We start from the raw sequence: 25,068 nt of genomic DNA on the forward strand, positions 1-25,068 counted from the left end.
TATCACATAGCAGGAACGGCATTGCTGACCACATAAGAATCTCATGAGGCTCCAGGTGCTCTTCCAGACTCACGTGACTAAGGGCAGAATCCATGTCCCTGGGGCTGTGGTACTTAGGGCGACTGAGTCTTCAAGATCAGCAGGGGAAGATCTCACTCTTTGAAAGGTTTCGCCTGATTAGGTCAGGCCCACCCTGGAAAAACGTTCTTTGGATTAATTCAATGCCGACTGGTTAGAGCTCTTAATATATCTGGAAAACCACCTCATCCTTGCCATGTGACATAACATAAACATGGGAGTAGTATTCCATCACCTTTGCTATGTACCGTTGATTAGAAGTCAGTTACAGGTCCGTCTACACTGAAGGGTACACACACCCATGGATACCCAACCGCAGGGGCCACAGGGCTGTCACAGTTCCACCTTCCAGAGCTAGTAAAGCTGAGCTTAGGCCCAGACTGACTCCAGGTGTAGAAGCCCACGGCTCCAGGGTCCATGCTGTTAACTCTTATGACCTTTCTCCCTTTGAAGAAAGTAAGAAAACACCCAGGGGCGCCTGGGTGGCTCCGTCAGCTAAGTTCAACTCTTGATTTCAGCTCAGGCCACGATCTCACGGTTCATGAGTTCGAGCTCTGCGTTGGGCTCTGTGCCGAGAGAGCGGAAACTGCTTGGGATCCTCTCTCCCTCTCTCTCTCTTTGCCCCTCCCCTGCGTGCACGTACGTTCTCTCTCTTTCTCTCAAAAATAAATAAACGTTAAAAAGGAAAAAGAAAAGAAAACACTCAGAAGACACACCGGGTACTCCGCAATAACTCTCTTCACACCCCCACTTTTAGAGGTCTGCTTTAAGAGAAACCATAACCACCTGCAGTCTTGTAAGTTCGGGAAGAGACTTCCAAAGTCTCTCCAAACACTCAGGTTATGTAAGTCATTTCGATGTGTTTATATTCGGAGCCACAAATAACCCTGGGGTTTGAGATTTGAGACTCGATTTCTCAAAAAATAACCGGGGCTCTGCTTTTTGTCTTTGGAACAGACGAAGTGATTGAGAAGAAACCGTCAGCACCTTCCTTCTGTAGACCGGACAGCATGGATCAGCCGTTTGCTGTGAATTCTCTGGTAGGTGATGCCCACCGATAGCTCACATACGCTCTGAAAACCCAAAAAGAAGAACAGAAACATAGCGAATGTGAGATGAGTCGCAATTACTTCAAGAAGTTTTGTACTTGTCGCTTTTCATCCATCTGTGTGGTCCTCGCCTTTGAGGAAGTGACTAATCAAGCCATCTTTGCTGGAACTAAAAATAACGCCTTGGTCCACAAAAGTGTGAAATTTTAATTTCTCTGGTTAGACTCCAAGAGCGTGGTCCTTCGGCAGAACACCGGGGAAGGAGAACTACAGAGTTGACTTTGTAGGAGGGACCCCAGCTTCTTTCCAGATAAAAATGGGAAGCTTACCTTGTGTGGTAGGGACCCAGGGAAACATTCTGTGTGTGACACATAGACGCTGCTTTGGAATCCTGCGTAAATAACTTCCTTCTTCTCACGTTTCCCCTCACAGCCCAACACCATAGTAGGCACCTTCTCCAGGTGCATCTTGGAAAGAACAAGATGGCGGAGAGGAAGTAACAGGGGCCCTGGGATCACAGAGGCATAGTCTGTGTCCCAGATCGTTCTCTGGGTGAGAATGTAGGCACATTATGTAATCTCCACGGCCCCGTTTTTGTACTTTGTGCCTTTCGACAATTGGGAACAATATTTTTAACGTTCCCAGCCTGTCATGAGGGCTTGATAAAGGGGAGCCGTTAGGACGGTCCCCCTTCTCCTGACCAGCCTCCCACCCTGCTCACCGCAGCCCCGTGGCCCCGTGGACAGCACTAACAGCCGCAGTGGACTGAGCGCCTGGCATCTGCAAAGCTTTAGCCCCAGAACACAGAGAAAGGCAGGGCCCGGTTCTTGCTCCAAAACAGGCTGGGACCCAAGTCCTCTTTGCCAAGATCGCCCTCACAGGTGCTCAGCTGCTCGGACAGGGCGAGGAGCCGAGAACTGTAGGAACTTCTTCACTTTCCGACCCCGTGTGGTCCGGGCACCGTGGGGGAATCGAGGCGGCCCCCCTCATCCTTTTCGAGGGTCTTGTGTGTTTTCCAGAACATTATGTAGAAATGATTAAAATGTTAGTGGACGTCTCAATGTAAAAATGAACAGTGAGGCGTTTTTCAGCTGGGGATTTTGCGTTTTCATCCAAGAACCCCACACGCAAACCCGACGTTACAGATTGACGAAGGTGCCGGGCTCTTCCCGGTTTACTTCCGAAATCAGTTTTGCATTTGGGAAGAACAGGACCATTCAGTAGAGGAAAAGTAAATCGTATTTTTACTTTCAGGCGAAAAGATAGTCTAGGTATAATCACATTGCAGCTTTTTCTCTCTTTCTCCTTTCTTTGGTACATGTATTATCATCCGTGCCGCAAGAAATACTCTACATCCTAGGCAAACAAGGCCAAGGCTGGATGGACAATGATTCTTGCCCCTCCAGGAGTTCCCAAGGAACTGAAAACAGTACCCACAAATAATTATAATTCAGTGCGGACTCTATAGTAATAAAAACTGGACAAATTACTTTTGCACGTCCAAGAGGCTGGAAACCCCCTTTGGAAAGCGTGCTAATTTCCACAGTTTTCTTTCTCCCCATCATGTTCGGACGTCACCGAAGCCTTTATCTGTGGTCGAATGGTGACATTTTCCTTTCGTGCTGCTGAGTACTGCACTGAGCGTGGTGGCTGTGCTGCTGGACTTCTCACCTAGTGACAACATGGCACCCAGTCAGGCACCCGAGGCTCGGACTCCACAGGCTTCCATTCCTGCCTCTGAGGAGCGGAAGCCTCTGACAGCTTCTCTGAAATTAGAAAGTCTTTTTTTTTTTTAATGTTTATTTATTTTTTGAGAGAGAGACAGAGCATGAGCGGGAGAGGGGCAGAGAGAGAGAGGGAGACACAGAATCCAAGGCAGGCTCCAGGCTCCGGGCTGTCAGCACGGAGCCCAACGCGGGGCTCGAACCCACGAACCGCGAGATCGTGACCCGAGCCGAAGTCGGACGCTTAACCGACTGAGCCACCCAGATGCCCCTGAAATTAGAAAGTGTTTTCAAAAACGAGAATGGCACAGCAGGGTTTGGCTAGAAGGAAGTGTGCCTTGATTTCAGGTGAAGTTAAAGGAAGGGCTGAGTTCACTCACACCTGTCTGATTTCAGAATCCTGGGCCACGTGAGAGTAGATTTCAGGTGCCACGGTCACAAATCCGGTGTCCCAGGTTTTCTTCATAACTTGGACCCAAAGACAGGCTGTGGGAGGCTGATAAGTCTTACTTCTTCTGTTCTTTTTTTTTTTTTTTTTAATGTCTATTTATTTATCTTGAGGGAGGTGGGGCAGAGAGAGAGAGAGAAGGAGGGAGAGAGACAATCCCAAGCAGGCTCTGCACTATCGGCCCAAAGTCCGACGCACAGCTCGAGCTCACGAACTGTGAGGTCATGACCTGAGCTGAAATCAAGAGTCGGACACTAAGCCGAATGAGCCACCCAGGCGCCCCTGTCCCTTCTGTTCTAAGTTGACCTGGGCAATGTGATCAGTCTCACAGGACTGTGGTCAGTCCTGTATCAGTCCCGGGAGTGATAGCTGGAGACCTTCAGGGCAGAGAAGCCCAGGCCCTGAGAGTTTTCTCAGGGAGAAGGAAGCAGAGAGAACATGTTTGTGCTTATCTGGCTGGTTATAGAGCATACTTTCTAGAAGAATGATTCCAGGTCCCTTCAAAACTGCCACCAAAACAGACCTCAGGCCATTGTAAGACCTGCAAACGTCCGATTCATTGCACCCTGTCCTTGAACCTTGGCTCCGTAACTCACAGTCAGACGGAAACCGTGTCTACCTCAATTACTTGTTTAGCTGTCCACATACCTTTTCATCACGTGCTCTGCCCAGACTGTAGTCCACCGACCCTCGACTGACGGAGGCAGACTTGGAGACCTAATTCTGCTCTGGGCTAATTCCATTCTTGTTGCATCAAAGGGTGGTAAGCATGGTGAAGTGGTCTAATCCAGTGCTTCCTCGGCTGCGGCATGCGCGAGGACCTCTGGGGACATCAGTTCAAACACGGGCTCTTCGAGCCTGACTCCAATCTCTAGATGCGGGCAGAGGCCTAGTAAGAATTTGTACCAGGGGCGCCTGGGTGGCTCAGTCAGCTAAGCACTGACTCCTGCTCAGGTCGTGATCTCACAGTTCGTGGGTTTGAGCCCCGCATCGGGCTCTGCGCTGACAGCTCGGAACCTGGAGCCTGCTTCGGATTCTGTGTCTCCCTCTCTCTGCCCCTTCCTCACTCACGCTCTCTCTCTCTCTCTCTCTCTCAAAAATAAATAAAAACATTAAAAAAAAAATTCTCTTCAACTATGTCCTTCAAGGACAGCAGTACAATATTTTCTTTCCAAAATAACTAATACAAAAATCTGCAAAGGCCATAAATTCATTTATAGGCTATGATTTTCATATAGGCATGTCACTAGATTCTTTCCATTCTTTCTTTCAGTTCTTTCCTGAGTTATTTTTTTGTGGTTTGCTTTTACTGTCCCGCCGGATGCATTATCTTGACCACCCTTTCCTAAAATGATGTTTAAAGACCTGCAAACAAATTTTATTGCATAAGGCGCTATTCATGACACAGAGGTTGGGAACTGCATATAAGTAGCATTGGAACAAGGCTTACAATCATTGCATTTTTAAGTGTTACATACACTTGCCACACAAAGGCTTCGCTTTTGTTGTATCGTTAACTCTTTTTTAAAAAAATTTTTTTAACGTTTATTTATTTTTGAGAAGAGAGAGACAGAGCATGAGTGGGGGAGGAGAGAGAAAGAGGGAGACACAGAATCCGAAGCGGGCTCCAGGCTCTGAGCTGTCAGCAGTCAGCACAGAGCCCGACTTGGGGCTCGAACTCACGAACCGTGAAATCGTGACCTAAGCCGAAGTCGGACGCTTAACCGACTGAGCCACCCAGGAGCCCCGTTGTATCGTTAACTCTTACAGAACTCTTTATCGTTAACTTACGGAACTCTTTATACAGAACTCTTATGGAACTCTTTATACGTTAACTCTTATCGTTAACTCTTACGTTAACTCTTTCTCCTTGGGTACTGGTGTCAGGTACTTAGTACAGAAGATACATCCAGAATCGCAGTCCTATTCATTTCTTACCATAACCAGAGATTCAAATTTTGCTTTGCAGAGAAAGCTAGCTGCCATGCCTGACCACACGGATGTTTCCCTCAGCCCGGAAGAGCGAGTCCGTGCCCTGAGCAAGCTTGGTTGTAATATCACCATCACGGAGGACATCACCCCACGCCGCTACTTTAGATCCGGAGTAGAGATGGAAAGGATGGCTTCGGTGTATATGGAAGAAGGAAATTTGGAAAATGCCTTTGTCCTTTATAATAAATTTATAACGTAAGTCTTTAGTTTCGGAGGCCTTCAAAACGAGAAAAGTGGGGAAATGTTCACAAGGTGTTTTGGTGAGACGGTTTGGATGCCGGGAATATTTTCCCACTCAGACCAGTTTTGCAGTCTCCAAAAGCGTTACGTGTCCAGGCTTTTAAGTCAGAAAGGAATGTATTCAAAGGCGTCCCACACCATTTCTGAGGCTCGGGATGGAGTGAGGTTCGGGGACAGGAGGTACCTTCTCTACAGGCCAGTGCAGTGACCTGCGTATCTTTCTCTTTGACACTTCTCACAAAGGAAATATCTTGTTTTATGCCATTCTCCCCCACAGCAATGTAAGTGTTTTGTGCAAGTAGGAGCCAGGTTGTAGCTCTGTCTACGGTGCCTAGAACATGCCATTAACAGGTTTTTGGTTTTTTTTAATTTTTTAACGTTTATTTATTTTTGAGAGACAGAGAGAAAGCATGAGCAAGGGAGAAGCAGACAGAGAGGGAGACACAGAATCGGAAGCAGGCTCCAGGCTCCGAACCGGCAGCACAGAGCCCGACGTGGGGCTCGAACCCACGAACCGTGAGATCGTGACCCCAGCCGAAGTCGCACGCTTAATCCACTGAGCCACCCAGGCGCCCTGCCGTTAACGGTTTTAAAGTTTGATTTGATGGGTTGCGACTGGGGGATAAGTTGGCAGTTATATGAAGGATCTGATTCAGGGATAGAAAGGAACAGTCAGTTTCACATTGTAGTTTGCTTTGTTTTGTTTTGTTTTTTGAAGCAATGGAGAGAGCTTCAGCAAATATGGAGCCTACCTGGCTCAGAGCAGAGCTATTCTTTTTTTTAAGTTTATTTATTTATTTTGAGAGAGGGAGCACGTGCACGAACAGGGGAGGAGCAGAGAGAGAGGGAGAGAGAGAATCCCAAATCCCAGCCAGACTCCTCGCTGCTAGTGGGAAGCCTAATGTGGGGCTCAGTTCATGGATCTCGACCTCATGACCAGAGCCACAATCAAGTCGGAGGCTTAACCGACTGAGCCACCCAGGTGCCTCTAGCGTGAATATTTTTTTACAAAAGCAATTTATTTAGCTGTGTAATAACGTTCTGGATAAAAGAGCTTCCAGAACGTTGAGTGGAAGTGGCCGCCTCTGAACAGCCGTGTAGAAAACAGCATCCTTCCCGTTAGACACTTTTTAGTAATGTGTCCCGGCTTAAGAATTAACAGAAGTGAGGTCTGGAGTTTCCTCCCTCATTTGCCCGTTTACTGGTGGGAGGATCTGTTACCAGTAACTGTTCAATCTAAGCTGAAACTCGTACTTTTATTTTAACTGAAACTCACATGTTGGTTGATTTCACTAGTTCCGTTGGGGACTTAACCCGAGGACCTCTGAGAAGTTGGTGGTTCACAACGCTCAGCCTACTGGGGAAGACCATTAGTTTCTAGAGCGCCAACCAATAAATGTGAAATTGGAGGCCACCAGGCATCATGGATAGTGCACGTGTTCCAAAAGTCTTAATTTCTGAACTCTAAGTTACCGATCGGTAATATTTCTGTTTTGCCTTCTCCTTGCGTGTTTGTACACATTTCTGTGGAAACGTTAAGTGTGGTAAAACCAAAAAGCCACTATACTGAGTCATCAGAGTGTGTGAATTCCCTTCTGTCATTAACCACGTGACAACCTGTAATTCACTTGTCCTGTGCGGGCCTCAGTTCCTTATCTACAAATGGAAGACTTACGGGCAGAAATCTCTAAGCTCTCTTCAACTCTAAACGTTTGTGACTTTATTCTATTTATAAAGCTTTAGGCAACTAACACTTTACATAGCCTCTTTAAGCCGTAATTTTCTTGTTCAAAGAAATGAGAGTTATGGGCGCCCGGGTGGCTCAGTCGGTTAAGCGTCCGACTTCGGCTCAGGTCACGATCTTGCAGTCGTGGGTTCGAGCCCTGCATCTGGCTCTGTGCTGACAGCTCGGAGCCTGCAGCCTGCTTCGGATTCTGTCTCCCTGTCTGCCCCTTTCTCTGTCTCTGTCTCTCTCTCTCTGAAAAATAAACATTAAAAAAAAAAAAAAAGAAATGAGAGTTATTTTACCATTCCACTGTTGCCTGTAGGCAGCATGACGAAGGCAAGCAGGTGTGATCTGTAAGGAGGAGAACACCAATAATGATAAGGTATCACATATTAGCTGATCAAAAATAGTGTTTATAGCCCACCATGATCCATCAAGGAAGGACTATTTCTTTATTTAACAAATATTTATTGAGCACACATCATGAGCTGGACACTATTCTACCAGCTAGGGATACATCAGTAAGAAAAAAAAAAAAAAAACACACCCAAAATTCCCTGCCCTTGTGAAACAAACTGTTCATTTACCCTGAAAGTGATGCATCTGGTTTGCTCTTGGGATTTCCCTTTACGTCCACTGTCCCTTGTTCCTCAAAAAGGTGATGAAGAATGAACTCCTAGTGAGCACCTCCTAATCCACTAGGGATTCTGGCTGTTATTTCTCTTAGTTGCGACTTTTCAGCGAAGAAGTTTTGGTCAGTAGACACCATGGCACTACGGATTCATCAGTGGTCCTTTGAGTCTTTTTCAGGGGTGAGAAGAGATTACATTGATCTTTTCAGACTCTTAACGTTTTTCCATGACCCTCCGTATTGCCAGCCCCACAAGTGAGTAAGGTGGCGCTGTGGCGGGATTGAGCACCCCGCACCTTGAGAAGGACCAATGTGACACGGTCCGTCAGGGAGCAACCTCACCCTCGTAACCTCAGTGCTCCGTCCGCTGAGCTTACCGCCCTGTAATGCCAAAATCATAGGTTCGTGTCCGCCTTTGGTGAAAAGGCCGATGGAAAGGACGTTGGGTAATAATAATGTAATAAACATGTCCATTTGGAAAAGGAGTTTCTTTCTCATACTAGAAACCACTGCCCACCTGCTGCTTCTGTTATATCATGCTAAGGATGTGCTTTCTCTTTTTCTAGCTTGTTTGTGGAAAAGCTTCCCAGCCATCGAGATTACCAGCAGTGTGCGGTACCTGAAAAACAGGATATTATGAAGGTATCGTGGGGTCGATTCTCCCCTGAGGGATCAAATGCTCCCCGAGTCTCCGTTATTGATCTGCCCCTACCTCCTTTCCTCCTTCGTCGTGTCCTCTTGAGAGCTTGAGCGCAGAAAATTCCATTAGCCAAGATGTTTCGATTTCTTCTTGGACCTTTAATCATCGTTACTGAGCCAGTGTGGGATGTCTAATTGAAACTGGGAGGCGGGGGGAGAAAAGAAGATCAAGAACGTGTTCAATTTGCCTTGTGGCGTGAGGAGGAATTATTCACTGTTCTTCCCAGAGACTGTCGGAAAGCGTGTCCAATTCCCCAGATTTGTTTCAGAGTCATCTTGACCGGTTTTGATTATCCCATATAGTCCCGAACCCCAAAACGGTTTGAAAATCAGTGCTGATTGTTAAGGCGGCCACAAAGTTCTAGCTATTTTCTTCTTGTAGGATTAGCCTAAGGGCATAATAAAGTGTTTGTGGATAGCCTGAAATGTTCTCAAGGAAAAAGGAGAGAGTTGTTGAAAAGTTATTTATTTACCATCAACATTTGCAACTGATATATGAAGCTTCAGACAATTTTAGCTGGAGAATATATCCTTTTAAAGAACACGTTTTTAATGTTTCTCCTTTGCCTTAAGTAGTTTGGGATGAACTTACATGGAGAAAGATGAAACCGTATATAAAAAGCCAATCACAGCCTGGAATTTTAAATAACTCTCAAAAGATACTTGACCATATAATAGAAGAAAGGCTCTCTTACCAGTTATATCTGGCCTGAGGTGGCCTGTAAGAACCCAGATATTGTCATACGACCATCTACATTTTTAAAAATCTCTATACACACTTCTCCGAAGGGGCTCTCATTGCCACACCTTATGTAGCATTTCTCTCAATCCTCTTGCTGTTTCGACCTCAGACGGTTCTATAGGGGACCCAAGGGCCCAGCCACCAAGCTGAGCCTTTTGCTCTAATTTAGTGTTATTCTTATTTTTGCTTATAGGAAAAAAATTCTCCAAAAGCATATACGTTTTCTTTGTGTATGCTTGTTGAATAAATGGATGGATGGATGGATGGATGGATGACAGGCAATTAAAAGAAAAGACATTTTAGTGGGACAGCCTGGCCAGAGTTAGATTCGGATTCTAGTAATAATGGGGCCACCAGCTAGCTGCATGATACTGGAGAAGACTTCTCATCTCTGTAGGCCTTTGTTCCCTCATCTCTGAAAAGGAGGGTGGTGCTTGGACTAAATCAGATTTCCCGGATTTTCCGGCCACTAAAAATCACTGAGAAGTTGTTTGAGGTCCAGACTCCCCAACCCTGCCCCGAAACACGTTGATTCGGGGAAACTGGGCGTAGGCCTGGGAATCTGTATTTGTACACGAAGCGCCCCAGTTGCCCGTTACGGTCTGTCAAGCCCAGCGGCCCCTCCCTACCACGCTGTCCAGTGTCTTAATCATGATGCCGCACTGTTGGCCTGCTGTGCGGTGTGCAGTGACAAACCCACCACGTAAACACGGGGTACCTAACTCAACAGAACCTACCTAGCCGAGTCAACAGAGGCTCTTACAAAAGGGATAAGCCTTTCCATTTCCTACTGAAAAGTTGTGTTTTGGAGCCACGGCAAAGAGAAGTTTCTATTTCCGCCTTCATCTTTGGTTACTTGTGTCTTGATTTCTAATACGCATACCAGCTTTTCTTTCTCAGCTGATGATCTGAAAGACTGTACTGAGAATCCCACTAATCAATATGTATATATATATTTTTAAAAGAAACTGAAGGAGATTGCATTCCCAAGGACAGATGAATTGAAAAAGGACCTTTTAAAGAAATATAACGTAGAATACCAAGAATATTTGCAAAGCAAAGTAAGTTCAATTGGTACATTTATTTCGCGACTGTTTTCTGTGCGGCTATTTTTTGAATTTCATTTTCATGTGAGTGTTTCAAATGTCATGTGCCTTTCAATTAAAAATTACACATACAAGGCTGTAAAGCCACTAACGAATTCATGTTGATATACAGGTTAAGCACTTGCACCAAAGAAGTGGTATTTTTATTTCCTTACAACTCCAATAACGTTGAGAATGACTTAGAATATGGATTTCTTATGGTGATTTAAATAGAGCTTTTTGACCAACTCTTGCCAGTGGAACCTTGAGGCAGATGACCGCTTTTTGGTGATGAACGGAGCCAGTAGGAGGTAGGGAAAACAGTGTACAGTTTCTGATTGTTCTGATCTAGATTATTCTGATCTAATTATGTAGGCCTTGGAAATGTAAATTCGATTCTTGAATATTACAGTCAATATTGCACTAAGATAGATGAATAGCTAACCATATGAATGAAATGTAATCGTATCACCAATGGACGGTGGCTTCTGGATCATTATTACGTAAAGAGAGATCACGATAATCATGTCTAAGAGATTGAAAGGCACTGGAAGAAGAAATTGACCAGTCCGTAGGGCCTCAAGTTCAAACCTTGAATTCTTCCTGTTTTTAGCGTTGTTATAAAGGTGGTGTTGCTTTTTTTGTTTGTGTGTTTATGTGCTTTGGGATTGTCGCTTGTACTGACTTTCGCTTCAGTTCAATGTCATGAACTCGGCACATGGTCGCAGAATGTCTCTGCTTCCTGGGGGCATAGCCAGGTTTGAGTGCTGAGCTTCCACTAAATGACAGCGGGAATGTTGAAATCTGAAATGTTGAAACTCCTCAAGTGTGCATATTGATGATTTGACTTGAACTATGAAAGATAAGAATGATTTGGGGGACCCAGACAAAGCAACAGCAAAGGAGAGAAAAGCCCAATCCGGTCTTCCTTCACGTCAACGATGCATGTGGTTGCCCTCTCAGGATCTCCCAGGGAGGAAAGGCCTGGTCTGCCTCTGATGATAGCAGTTCTATCACAGGCCACAACAGTGTCCCAAAGTAGATGTCATGTGGCAATCTCTGTGCAGACCGAGGGGCAGCCTTTATGCCTAGGAGAGAGAGAGAGAGAGAGAGGAGGAGAGAGGAGGAGAGAGAGATGGGTTTACCCATCAGTAAACCCTCACTGTAGGCAGCCCTGGAATCATCCAGAAGCTTGTTAGAAATGGGAATCTCGGCCCCTAGCCCACAGCTGCCAAATCGGAATCAGCCCTCATAACAAAACCCCGGGTGATTCGTGTGCACCCCAAGTGCTATTGGAAGCTGTGTGCCCCACTCCACCCCTATCAAAGTTAGTTGGTTTTCTTTTTGTTTTTTTTTTTATACATAATTTTTTAAAAGTAATCTCTACCCCCAGTGTGGGGCTGGAGTTCACCACTGAGATCAAAAGTCGTTTGCTCTACTGACTGAACCAGCCAGGCAGCCGGCAAAGTTAATTTTTTTTTATGTTTATTTATTTTTGAGAGAGAGATCCAGTGTGAGCAGGGGAGGGGCAGAGAGAGAGGGAGACACAGAATCCGTAGCGGGCTCCAGGCTCTGAGCCGTCAGCACAGAGCCCGACGTGGGGCTCAAGCCCACGAACCGTGAGATCATGACCTGAGCTGAAGTCGGACGCTTCATCAACTGAGCCACCCAAGCATCCCCAAAGTTAGTTTTTATCAAAATCATTTGAGGAACTTATTAAAGATTTGTATTCTCTGACCTAATAATGCCTGGATTTTTTTTTTTTTTTTTTTTTTGAGACTAGGGAACCTGGGATTCATCATCTTAACAAAATTCCCCATTCGTTCTGATAGAGATGGCTGGACCGTTTCCTAGTGACTCCCCTTTCTCCAAAAAGCCCCAGTGGGAAGAGTTCTCTTATATATATAAGAGTTCTATATATATAGAGAGAGGCAAAAACTTCTACGGCAGGGACTGTCCAGTAGAACTTCCTCTGATGATAGACACGTTCTGTGTGGCGCTGTTATGGGAGCCACTAGCCACGTGGTGCTGAAAAGGTGGCCGGCGTGACCGAGGAACTAAATATCCGATTTCATCGCATATAACTTCATTTAGATTTAAGTAGTCCATGTGGCCAGTGGCTGTGATTTTGGACGGTGCGGTCTAGGGTGATGTGACCATTTCTGAGATATTTTGCTTTGGTCCGTCGGGCCACGCCGACCATCCTGACCTTGATTTCCTAATTCTTTTTAAAAGCGTGGGGTATGGAGGGAACTTGACTGCCATAGCCCGCCTCTGGTAAAATGCGGGTGGCTTTGGGACTGCCCCCCTGGCCGACGTAAGAGGCCTCGGCCGTGATGGTTGACATTTTCCTCGCTGTCGCGTGAGTGTCCCCCTGGGCGGACCGCGGCCTCTGTGTCTCTGCGTCTGCTAGATGCCTGCAAGTGTCCAGTCCCGCTTCGAGGCGGCTGCCTTGGAAACTAACCTCTTCTTGCGGCCGCCACGTTTTTTTTCAGAACAAGTACGACGCCGAGATTCTCAAACGACTGGAGCATCAGAGCCTGATCGAGGCCGAGAGGAAGCGGGTGGCTCGGATGCGCCAGCAGCAGCTGGAGTCGGAGCAGTTCCTGTTTTTCGAAGACCAGCTCAAGAAGCAGGAACTGGCCCGCGGGCAGATGCGCAGCCCGGAGCCCCCCGCGCTGTCCGAGCAGATCGACGGCAGCGCCGCGTCCTGCCTGTGCCCGCGCCACAGCCCTTCCCTGCTGCACGTCTCCGCGGACCAGCCTGGCAAAAGCAACGCGGCCAATTCCGCCAGCCACTCGCCCCCCGTCAACAGGGCTCTGAAGCCCGCGGCCACTCTGAGCGCCGTGCAGAGTAAGTGACGGAACGCATCCCCGCGAGACACGGCTTCTCTTCCGCTGGAGCCACGGCCCCTAACCGCTGGGAGGTGCTCCTCCTTTCTCTCTTTTTTAAATTGTTTAAAATGTTTATTTATTTTGGAGTGAGAGAGAGAGACAGAGCGTGAGCAGGGAGACACAGAGTCCCAAGCAGGCTCCAGGCTCCGAGCCGTCAGCACAGAGCCCGACGCGGGGCTCGCACCCACGAACCGTGAGATCGTGACCTGAGCTGAAGTCGGACGCTTAACCGACCGAGCCACCCAGGCGCCCCCCTCTTTTCATCATCCACTGGGGTAGGGCCCCCACACGATGCGGTATGAAGGGTGCCATCCGGCTCTTCCCGTCCGTAACCTTAAAATTCAGGAAGCATGATTTGCCCGCCCGGATAGAACAGCACGCTGTAATCAACAGGACTGTATCTGGTCATGGTATAGAGATTTGAAATGAGAAGAATTCCAAGCATTTATCTTTCTTTCATGCATTTTAGCCAAGAAACACATGAATCTTCAAGGTAAATACTTACACTGGAGAGGGAAGAAGATGCTAAGAAAATCGTTTGCTTAAAAATGTAAACATAAATGTTATGGGGCGCCTGGGTGGCTCAGTCGGTTAAGCGTCTGACTCTCGACTTCAACTCAGGTTGTGATCTTGCATTTGTGATATCAAGCCCCACATCGGACTCTGTGCTGATGGCACAGAGTCCGCTTAGGATTCTCTCTCTCTCTCTCTCTCTGCCCCTCCCCTGCTTGCTCTCTATCTCTCAAAATAAATAAAAATAAATTAAAAAAAAACCCTGCATTTTAAAAAATGTAGGGGCACGTGGGTGGCTCAGTAGTGAAGCGTCTGACTTTGGCTCAGATCATGATCTCGTGGTCCACAGGTTTGTGCCCCACATCAGTGCTATAGCTCAGACCCTGGAGCCTGCTTTGGATTTTGTGTCTTCCTCTCTCTCTGCCCCTCCCCTGCTTGTGATCTGTCTCTGTCTCTCTCTCTCTCAAAAATAAATAAAAGCATTAAAAAATACAAATACAAATGTAAATGTACACGTTTAGCATGTCCCTGCCCAGGAGGCTCTCTGACACACAGGTCGTTACCCTCCAGATGGATTATAAGCTTCTGCCAACAGTTACTTCTGCTTGGTGCCCCTCCGTCGGCACTGGCAAGCTCCCAAAACCAAATGGGGTAGATTTTCCCCACAGACACTGTCGGATTGCAGTCTGCGTTTCCATTTATTTTAAAAGAGTTGCAATAGGCAACTATTTAATAAGTTACCCTATCACTAATGAGTTCTGTAAACAGTGCTTTTACTTAACGATCACCAACTTTCATGAAGCTATCAGAAACATACGGAAGACGCAGGAAAGAAGATCTATCCTATGCCTGATTCCGTGAGATCCATTCACTGCAGCCTGTGCAGGTGAAGGTGTATTTGCTTGGTACCCTCCAAAAACCTCACACATCTATGCAGACAGTTGATCTGAGGCACAAAGATGGAAAAATGCTTGCACCTTCCCACTTGTTCACAAAATAATTTATATGCAAAGTGGAATTTTTCCTTCCTTCTGGTCAATGTGTACTTTTAAGAGTTTAAAAATAAAATATAGGAAGTGGAACACCTGATAATTTCACTATATATATACATATATATATATATATATGTGTATATATATATACACACACACACACTTTATATATATATATATACACTTTATATATATAGTGCAATTATATATATATAGTTTATTTTGAGAGAGACAGAGTGAGTTGGGGAGAGGCAGAGAGAGAGAATCCCAATCAGGCTCTGTACTGTCAGTGCAGAGCCCCATGCGGGGCTCGAACTCATGAACCATGAGATCACGACCCGAACCAAAATCAAGAGTCGAATGCTTAACTGACTGAGCCTCTCAGGCACCCCTCATTTTTTATATCTATATTGCCCGGTAGTTGCTTGCCAAAAATAGCTCTGATGGATGGGATGGAAGATCTGTTTTTTTTTAGCTTTTTCTGCCTTTTCTGTTTCTTAGATTTAGTGGTTGAAGGACTGCGCTGTGTAGTTTTATCCAGAGACCTCTGCCACAAGTTTCTGCTGCTGGCAGAATCTAATACAGTGAGAGGAGTAGAAACGTGTGGAATACTCTGTGGAAAACTGGTATGGTCTTTGTTTCATATCTTTCTGCCCAAGATACACGTTCAGTAGTAATGGCTTTCTTGCGATAAGCAGAACAGAATAAAAGCATCCTAAGAGCTGCAGAAATTATGAAATTATCTTTACCTGGATTAATGACACATGACTACTGTCATTGTTAATGCAATGAATCCTGGGAAATGGATTGCAAAATTTCAGGGATACCGTACAAGCTGGTTGTGAAGAATGAATGGAACCACATATTAAACCTTTGTTTAGAAAAATGATGGATTACAGGTCTTACAATTTCCAAAACCATCTAGTTTTCTAAATCGGAGTTCCATTGCAACGGTTAGTTTCACATGTATTTATGTAATTAACTCTAGCGGGTTTGATGGGTGACATCTTGCCACCCTTTCCAGACACATGTGGAATAAAATGAGGGTTTCAGACGGTAGTCTCAGGAAGCTGAAATCTTATAGCACAGGTCCCATTTACATACGGAAGATTTCATCCGAAATATGCGATGAAACGACAATGTCAAAACAAGGAGGACAGAAGAGAGAATATGCATAAGCCTCACTTGCCTACTTGCAAGAAGGCTGAATAATGTTTCGTTGAAAGTGCCCTTCGTAGACTCATTTGGATACCAGTTTTTAATTCTGGGTCCAGGCACATTTTCTGTCCTGCGCATTCCGCTTGGGAACTGCTGCTTAGTTGAATAATACGCTTTAGTCGACACGCGTTCTCCTACCGTATTCCGGTTGTACATCTTCACTTTTCCTCCGGGAGAGACGAAGCACAGACAACAAGCACAAGAACACGGCCTGCCGCGGTCCCCCCACAGCCGCCTTGTTTGCCCTTGGGGTGGGGGGCGGGGACCGTGGATGCTTCCTCTTCGAGACCATATGCTGTGCCTAGTTTGATGGGTTGATTGACTGATTCTTCATTCATTCTTCATCGGGCGACGTGTGCTGAGTACCTGCGTTTGGCAGACGCTGGGCTTGGTGTTGGCATTTGTAGCCTAGAGCAGTCACAGTTTTTGCCTGTGACTCTCACATGGTGTCTGTGAAGAATCAGACAGGTGACTAGTTATCGGTGGGGCCGGTGCTCTCCCTGGAAGTGCAGGGCATCATGGCCGTGTGTGACTGGGAAACTGACCTTGTCTGGGAAGGTCAAGAAGGGTTTCCCTGAGAAGTGACGTTTACGCCAGGCCTGAAGAGAATACATAAAGTTAGCCATGAAAGGCGGGAGGGGGGGAACGGAGGGAGGAGTTACGATCCTGGCCGAAGGAACAGAGCCCCGTCAGAGCAGAGAGAAAGGGGTCCTTAGGGAGGAGTGGGCACCCGCTGTCAGCACGACATCTCCCGCCTGAGGATCGTACCCGCTCTTCTCAGCCTTCTTCCTTCAACTCTTACCTTTTACCTGAAGGGAGTGGTTTGTTTCTCCTTTTTCTTTTTCTGAATGCAAATCCAGAACAGTACCTTAATTATGGGCAGTCCCCGTGAGTAGCCCCAGTAGCAGAAGAAAATTAGGTCTGGAAGTGAAATTAAACATAATTAATAAAATAAAAACAAGACCATCGACCTCCACACGCCTTAGAAACGTCCTTCAGTAAAACCACAAAAGCACTTAGTCTCCCGCCTCAACCTGCTGCTGTTTTGTTCTGCATTTTTTCCACGGCAAATGTAATACATCAAGGCATTATTTATTAACTGAGCTATCGTGGACCAGCCTGGGATGCTAAGAACTCCTATTTATTATACATCTCCCATTGTGAACATAGGTTTTGAGTTCCAGAGAGCTGATTCTCAAGTTTTTTGGCAAAGAATCCATTTTTAAGAGTGAGGCTTTGATTTTGAGTGTCGATGGGTTGGGAGGTTGCAGGTGGTGGGACGGATGCTCTCTAGTCTTTTTCTTCTTTTTAATATTTTTATTTATTTTTGAGAGAGACCGAGCGTGAACGGGAGAGGGGCAGAGAGAGAGGGAGACACAGAATCCAAAGCAGGCTCCAGGCTCTGAGCTGTCAGCACACAGCCCGACATGGGGCTTGAAGTCATGAGCCGTGAGATCATGACCTGAGCCAAAGTCGGACGCTCAACCGACTGAGCCAACCGGGTGGCCCGGACGCTCTCTAGTCTTACAGCAAATCGTTGTATTTCCATTTCAGGTTGTGGGTTTTTGTTTTTGTTTTTGTTTTTGTTTTCCCTTTCAGATGCTTGTTATCCTTTGTGCCAATTGTTTTCTAGACGCATAATGAATTTACTATCACCCATGTGATTGTGCCAAAGCAGTCTGCGGGGCCGGACTACTGTGACGTGGAGAATGTAGAAGAATTATTCAGTGTTCAGGACCAACACGGCCTCCTCACGCTCGGATGGATCCACGTACGTGGGACCTTTTTTCAGCTGCAGTTTCTGCTCAGTTTTCTGCGGGGTGCTGCTTGCCTCCTTGAGGACACGTAGCTTCCTTCCAATAGTTCCTTATTTGTAATTTTTTTCAAGTGTAACAAATGTCCTGTAATAAATGACTTGCTCTGATGATTTTTGTATGGCCTAATGGAGACCTCGTCAGAGTTTTAATTAATCTTGACTACACTGTTATTGTTCTCTCTGCCTGTGCCATGGCTCAAAAGTCGATTATTTTAAGAAGATTCCTAAAAAAGTATTTCTTTCCAACAGATGTTTGTAAATGTCCGATAGGGACCGTACATTCTTCTGCATCTCCCTTACAGGCCAAGGATGAATTTATCACTGCATAAGCAGCCATGGTGGGGCCGAATATATTGGGTTCGAACCTCCACCAGGCCATGATAGAATCAAGAAAGGGCTTACGAATGAAAAGATTTGAGTGTAAATCTCGGCTCTGCTAAGAATTCTTTACAGAAATGTTGGCAAATGAAGCAATCTGGACATCAGCTTTTATCACCCATAGAACAGATGTCATAATAATTGACTTCATAATAATTGTCTGCGTTAGAATGAGATAACGTCAGTGAATTTTGAAGCACATGTTTCTAGGAACTCAGATAATTGTAGCCGTTGGTTTTGGTGACAGTGCTCTACTTTTCCTCTCCATGGTTTAATCTGTCTGGGGGAACACTTTTCTATTCAGTCTTATACATTTGGACCTGGGGTAAGGACAACTCATCCCGTGATAGTGGGAATGAGATATGGCCAAGATTTTCAGGGCACATCCAAGAGCCCTTAAAGAGATATTAATGACCTCTTTGTACAAATTTTTCAACATTTTTATTTATTTTTAAGAGGCAGAGAGAGAGAGACAGAGAGAGAGAGAGAGGAGGGGGGAGGGGCAGAGAGAGAGGGAGACGCAGAATCTGAAACAGGCTCAGAGCCCCACTCGGGGCTCGAACCCACCAACCATGAGATCATGACCCGAACTGAAGTCGGACACTTAACCGACTGAGCCACCCAGGCGCCCCGATTAGTGACCGTTTTTTATTTTACTTGACTTACAAGGATGCACTGAGTAGGGGCAGGACACATACTTAGATCCCTCACCACACGCACACACAAAATCACCAAGCACTTGGTGCTATGTAATTCCAGAGGGTACAGGAGACTTTAGTCCCAGCTCTGCCTGGAGGTTACTACATTCTCTTAGCCTCCTCCTTGTTTCTAGGCAGGGCTAGTGAGTGCCCTGTCTCCCTCGCTGGATTTGTGTGAGCCATAAGTAAGACACCAAGTGTGAGAGCCCTTTGAAAAATACAATCGCCTCCCAAATGAAAGAAATTATTTCTAATGAAGAGTTTGCAAAACTTCCCGAATATGTCTATTTGTTTGATTTAACAGTAAGTAATGTGCCTTACTGTGCGCTTAGAAATTGCTGAATTTTAAAAAAATATTTATTTATCTTTGAGAGGGGAGGAGGGGCAGAGAGAGAGGGGGACAGAGGATCCGAAGCGGGGTCCCCACTGTCAGCACAGAGCCCGATGGGGGTGGGGTGGGGGGCTCAAACTCACTAACCATGAGACCATGACCTGAGCCAAAGTCAGACGCTTAACTGACTGAGTCTTCCAGGTGCCCCTAGAAATTGCTGAATTTTCAAGGCGCTGTTCAGTTTAATGTGATTTTCTGCGACAGGAATGCATTTTAAAGCAAAATAAATCGTAGCAAAGAAATTCTAACATAAACTGAGAAGGAATGACAGTCCATTATATTATACTTACATTGAAGAGTCAATGTTAGTTACAAAACATTTGCCAAATTAAAAAACCGGTTTTCCCCGTATGACCTGCGTCATATTGCGTATAGGCAATAAGGAAGTTACCTCATTTAGATTATGGATTTGGCCAAATTTTAGAAATCCAGGATTTTGCTTTTTGTTTATTTCTCCACGTCAAGTCATTGAAGTTCCATGAAAACGTGTTTAAAACCTATTCCTAAGTTGTAATGGCTGGAAATGACGTTTTGTGATTTTTATTGACCTAATGGTGGCAACAGGTTCCAGAGCTAGTCAGGGGAAAGAAGGCCTGGATCAGAATCAGATAGGGCTGGGTTCAAATGTAGCCTTCCCACCTTGACTGGCTCTGTGAACTTCTGCACGTTATTTACTCTTCTTCTTAGCTCAGCCTCCTCATCTGTAAAATGGGGATAATAACAGCACTTGTCCCATGTTGTTGTAAGAGTCGAAGGAGATAATACGTGGGAAGTGGTTCGTTCAGTGCCTGGCACGTTGTCGAGTTGCAGTGAATGGCATCGGCAGCCATCATCATCATCACGATCATGGTCACGGTCATTTTGATTTCCATAGAGGGGGTAGGGTGGGAGCACCATTCTCCCGTGGGAGAGCTGCTGTTATCAGAGTAGAAGTGATTCTCTTGGCAGAAATGAGGGGCTCAGGACGCTCGTGTGCGTTGAGTGTGCAAATAAATGGACAGGCTGCGTGATTTGTCCGTTTGACACTCTGTTTGCTTCTCTGCAGCACTAGAGTCCCTCTGAGTGACTCTTGCTTCCTCGTCAAGGCATGGACGGTTCTGCGTAGTGACAGGAGGTTTGCACTGAATCAGATTAACAGGCAGTTAGACCGCCTCTACTCAGACCCTCTCTAAAGATTTGGGTTTTAAAAACCAGGATAGTTGCCAGTCTTCTGTTGAGCTACGTCTTTATAGACTAAAACCAAGGGTAACTTTTTCCTCGCAGAACACGTATCTTCTGTAAATAGATTTCAATGGATTCTACCTTCATTCTATTAATTCTATAAAGTGAAGTGGAAATGAGTTGTAAAATTTTGCATTTCCTTAGCAGACCGTAGTTACGTGGAAAGGCCATGAAGCGATTATTATCGGCCTATGGCCTTCAGTTAACAATGACAATATTAAAAGAAACAACAACAGCAATAATACGGCAACAAAAACAGCTAATGATTTTGATTCCTTTCCATGCGGTAGGCACTGTTCTAAGAACTTTACATGGATTGTCCCATTTAATTTTAATGTAGCAGCCCCATGAAGAAAATGATTATTGATCTTATTTTACAGCTGGAGAAGGGGGCACGGGGGGTTAAGTAATCTTCTCAGTGTCATATAGGCAGTGAGGGTTGGGACCAGGACCCAGGCAGTCCATGCCAGGGACCTCGGTTTCCTGATTAAAAATGGTCACTTTCCTTTTTCAAGGGGAACTGGGGTTGACTGTGCATCACCCATGGCCTGAGCCAACATCAACACAGGTGCATGTATTTTCATACTCAAGTGTGAACCTCTGATTTGTCTCTCCTAAACACACGTTTGTAGAGAGCCCCAAACCTGCAAGATACTTCTTTAGGTTTATAACCTCCCCTTCCTTCTTATCATATGGGTATTTACTTGCTGCGAAAGATTAGTTCCAAACCCCTTCAACAACTTGGAGAGTTCCATTCTCCCATTTGTAGGGAATGATGCATCCACGAAAAGATACACAGCAAAATGTGGGAAATTCATTGAAAACTTGCTTTTGTGTCCATAGTTTTGCATAAAGTATCTGTGAGTTTCCAATCACAGCTCTGTTCCTGACCAGCTGTGTGACCATGGGCAAGTTACTTAAAGGAGACTTGGGATCCCTGTGTGTAAAATTGAGATAATAATAAAACTATCCCCTAGCTTCATTGTCATGATTTAATGAGAATCTCTCTCTCTCTCTCTCTTTTTTTTTTTGTTTTTATACATACTGTGTTAGCTAACACACACTGTAGTCTTGGCTTCAGGAGTAGATTCCCGTGATTCATCACTTACATAAAACTCCCAGTGCTCATCCCAACAAGTGCCCTCCTCAATGCCCATCACCCACTTTCCCCACCTCCCCAACCCCCATCCCCCATCAACCATCAACCCTCAGTTTGTTCCATGTGAGTCTCTTATGGTTTGCCTCCCTCTCTGTTTTTATCTTATTTTTCCTCCCCTTCCCCTATGTTCATCTGTCGTGTTTCTCAAATTCCACATATGAGTGAAGTCATATGATATTTATCTTTCTGTCTTATTTCACTTAGCATAATACATTCTAGTTCCTTCCATGTTGTTGCAAATGGCAAGACTTCATTCTTTTTCATCACCGAGTAGTATTCCATTGTGTGTGTGTGTGTGTGTGTGTGTGTATGTGTGTGTGTGTGTGTCTGAGTGGGTGTATATACCATATATAGAGACTACTATATATATATATATATATATATATACACACTTCTATAAAAGTAGAAATATCTGCCACCTGTAATTTCCTCCCGTGGGGCCTCCGTTTTCCACCCTGGTCTCACGCGACAGTCAGCTGCCTCTTCCCCATTGTAGTCCAGCAGGTGCGTGGAGTTGTGTGTGTGTATATGTATATACATCTATATATACACATTAATTTCCAGTTCTGTCTTTTCCAATAAGCAGAGAGTACATGAACACCTCCAAAAGCCTCTTCTGCAAGTCTTGGTCATCCCAAAGATGCACAAAAGGAAGGGTGATGTCAGTGACCCATTTTCTAAAATCCTCATTTAATTAATGATGGATTAATCACTGGAGTTTTCTCTGAGCACGGGCTGTGGTCTTGGCTAAGACTCCACTCCTCCAGTGTGATTGTCCTCTTTTCTTTTTATAGACACATCCGACCCAAACTGCGTTCCTGTCCAGTGTTGACCTTCACACTCACTGTTCCTACCAGCTCATGTTGCCAGAGGCCATCGCCATTGTTTGCTCACCGAAGCATAAAGAGTAAGTGCGCCGATCCATGGGGTCCAAGTAAGGCTTTTGCCTGGGGCTGCTGGTGGCGCTTAGATAGGCAGACGCCCCGTGCCCTTGGGAAGAAGAGATTGGTGCCAGCCTGCTCCCTTTATACCTGTAGCTCTGCTGTCTCTTCCTTTCTAAGGTCCTTTCCGTAGTAGAGTCACTGGCTCTGTTTAGTGACGACATTATTCCGGGTTGCCTTTTGAGATCTTACTTCTACTGTATCGTCTCCTGTTGAAAGACAATTTCCAGCCTTAGCTGAATTACCTCCAAAGCCTTTCTAGGTTTGGGAGACAGTGGTTATTGTCGAATGATTATGAGCAGAGGAGTCAGACAGACTTCGAGTGGAATCCCGGCTCCACACTCACGTGGTGTGTGTCTCGCGGGATACGTGACCGCTCTGAGCCTTGGTCTGTTTATCCTTGACACCTGCCCAGCGGGACTGACGTGAAGAAGCGGCTACATGGCAGTCGGCCTAAGGGCTTGGCACAGTGACTGGCACCGTAGCTAGCGCTCGACAAATATTTGCTGTTTCTATAAACGGTATTCACGTTATTAGAAAAAGGAGAAATATCCACCACCTGTAATTTCCTCCCATGGGGCGTCAGTTTTCCACTCTGGTCTCACACGACAGTTCAGCTGCCTGTTCCCCATTCTAGCCCAGCAGGTGCATGGAGTTGGCGTTGGCCCCCTAGGGGTTTCTCTCTGGGCCAGTTATTGCAAAATCGGCTCAAACTATCTCTGTGGACTTCTAGTTTTGTGGTTTCTGTCTCCGTCCCGTTTTGAGGAAAATGTATCCTTGGGCCATTCAGACAAAGCCCCTGGAAAGCCAGATGATCCTTAACTTTTGTACATTTGTTCCCACCCTGGAACAGCACGGGCATCTTCAGGCTGACCAACGCCGGCATGCTCGAGGTTTCTGCCTGTAAAAAGAAGGGCTTTCATCCACACACCAAGGACCCCAGGCTGTTCAGTGTGAGTAGGCTGTGTTGACTATTTTTGTAATGTTTTATTTTTGAGAGACAGAGGGAGGGAGAGAAACTGTGAGCAGGGGAGGGGCAGAGAGGGAAGGAGACACAGAATCTGAAGCAGGCTCCAGGCTCCGAGCTGTCCGCACAGAGCCCGACGCGAGGCTCGAACTCATGAACCGCGAGATCATGACCTGTGCCGAAGTCAGACGCTCAACCAGCCGAGCCACTCAGGTGCCCCTGTGTTGACTATTTTTTACAGATACTTGTTTTTCACCTCTTCCTTTCTTTTTTTAAGGAGAGAAACAGTAGGAGTATGATATGGATAAAACACTGTACTGCTTAGTTTGTTGTTTTCTTATCCCAAAAATTAATCTTTGTAGGTACTTCTGGTTTCTTTGCACTATTAATTTATTTATGAGAGAATGCCAGTATTTCTATAGCAGAGTTGATACGCTTAAAGTTACTTTTCCATTTGTGCATGGAAATAGAGTTTTCCTCAGACTCCTTACAATTAAAGAAAATGATGCTAAATGTCTTATGAATTATTTCTGCTCGATGTGGCCACATTCATTTTTTCATAATGGTTCAATGAAAACTTTAATCGTAATTCTTTTTAAAAAATTTTTTTAATGTTGGTTTACTTTTGAGAGAGAGAGAGAGAGAGAGCACGAGCAGGGGAGGGGCAGAGAGAGAGGGAGACAGATTCTGAAGCAGGCTCCAGTCTTTCAGCTGTCAGCACAGAGCCCAGTGCAGGGCTCGAACCCAGGAACTGTGAGATCATGCCCGGAACCCAAGTCAGACGCTTAACCGACCGTGCCACCCAGGGACCCCCGTAATCATACCTGCTGATTGGCTTGGATTTAGCCCAAAAGAAATATTATTTGACACCCTCTGTCCTCCTAACTGCTTGCGGGCCGGTTCCCTGGCTGGAACGTCAGAGAAACATTATTTTGAAGTTAGAATCTACTTAAAATGAAAACTACTTGGCAACCTTTGTAAATCCGTTCGTGCCAGAAATGAATGAACACGATTCTGTCCGTTCTGATCGGGAACCTTTTCAAAATTGGGAACATTTTTATATCAGGGAACTCCTATCCCCTCTCTGACGAGAACCGTGTTAATTAAACCTTATGATGTAAAACCAATTTCTTCTTACCTAGATATGCAAACATGTGTTGGTAAAAGACATAAAAATAACCATGCTGGATCTAAGGTGACGTGTTCTGAAGATTAGTACCGTCAACACCCGACATCTACCCATGGACGTGTGGTTGCCGGATTTTCTTAAGATGTTTCCTGAAGTGACTGGTATTTTATATTTATACGTTTTAGATCAGAAAGTTTGATATTTATTGCTCCTGCACATTTTGAAGTTCTCTTTTTGAGTTGCCCTGTCTCCGGAGAGGTCACAGTGCTTTTACGTCTGTACCTGTGAATGTACTCAAATACCATGACCAGATAATAAATTGTGCTGCAAACAACAA

General features: G+C 45.5%; 1 protein-coding gene across 3 annotated transcripts in view; it reads left to right on the forward strand.

The window, feature by feature from the left end:
- STAMBPL1 (STAM binding protein like 1) overlaps positions 1-25,068 on the forward strand; it is a 48,593-nt gene extending 23,525 nt beyond the window's left edge. For all 3 annotated transcript variants that reach the window (XM_047088692.1, XM_047088695.1, XM_047088693.1), the window contains exons 2-11: positions 1,036-1,118; positions 5,269-5,486; positions 8,455-8,530; positions 10,295-10,390; positions 12,910-13,267; positions 15,315-15,439; positions 17,665-17,802; positions 22,489-22,601; positions 23,489-23,588; positions 24,745-25,068. In XM_047088692.1, the coding sequence (XP_046944648.1) occupies positions 1,089-1,118; positions 5,269-5,486; positions 8,455-8,530; positions 10,295-10,390; positions 12,910-13,267; positions 15,315-15,439; positions 17,665-17,802; positions 22,489-22,601; positions 23,489-23,588; positions 24,745-24,801 (1,311 nt within the window). In that variant the 5' untranslated portion in view covers positions 1,036-1,088 and the 3' untranslated portion in view covers positions 24,802-25,068. The remainder of the gene's footprint in view (positions 1-1,035; positions 1,119-5,268; positions 5,487-8,454; positions 8,531-10,294; positions 10,391-12,909; positions 13,268-15,314; positions 15,440-17,664; positions 17,803-22,488; positions 22,602-23,488; positions 23,589-24,744) is intronic.

Source organism: Lynx rufus, unplaced genomic scaffold, assembly GCF_022079265.1.
Source record: "Lynx rufus isolate CCGP_SWC_20201006 ecotype Redwood Valley unplaced genomic scaffold, mLynRuf1.p SCAF_25, whole genome shotgun sequence".
Classification (NCBI taxonomy): domain Eukaryota; kingdom Metazoa; phylum Chordata; class Mammalia; order Carnivora; family Felidae; genus Lynx; species Lynx rufus.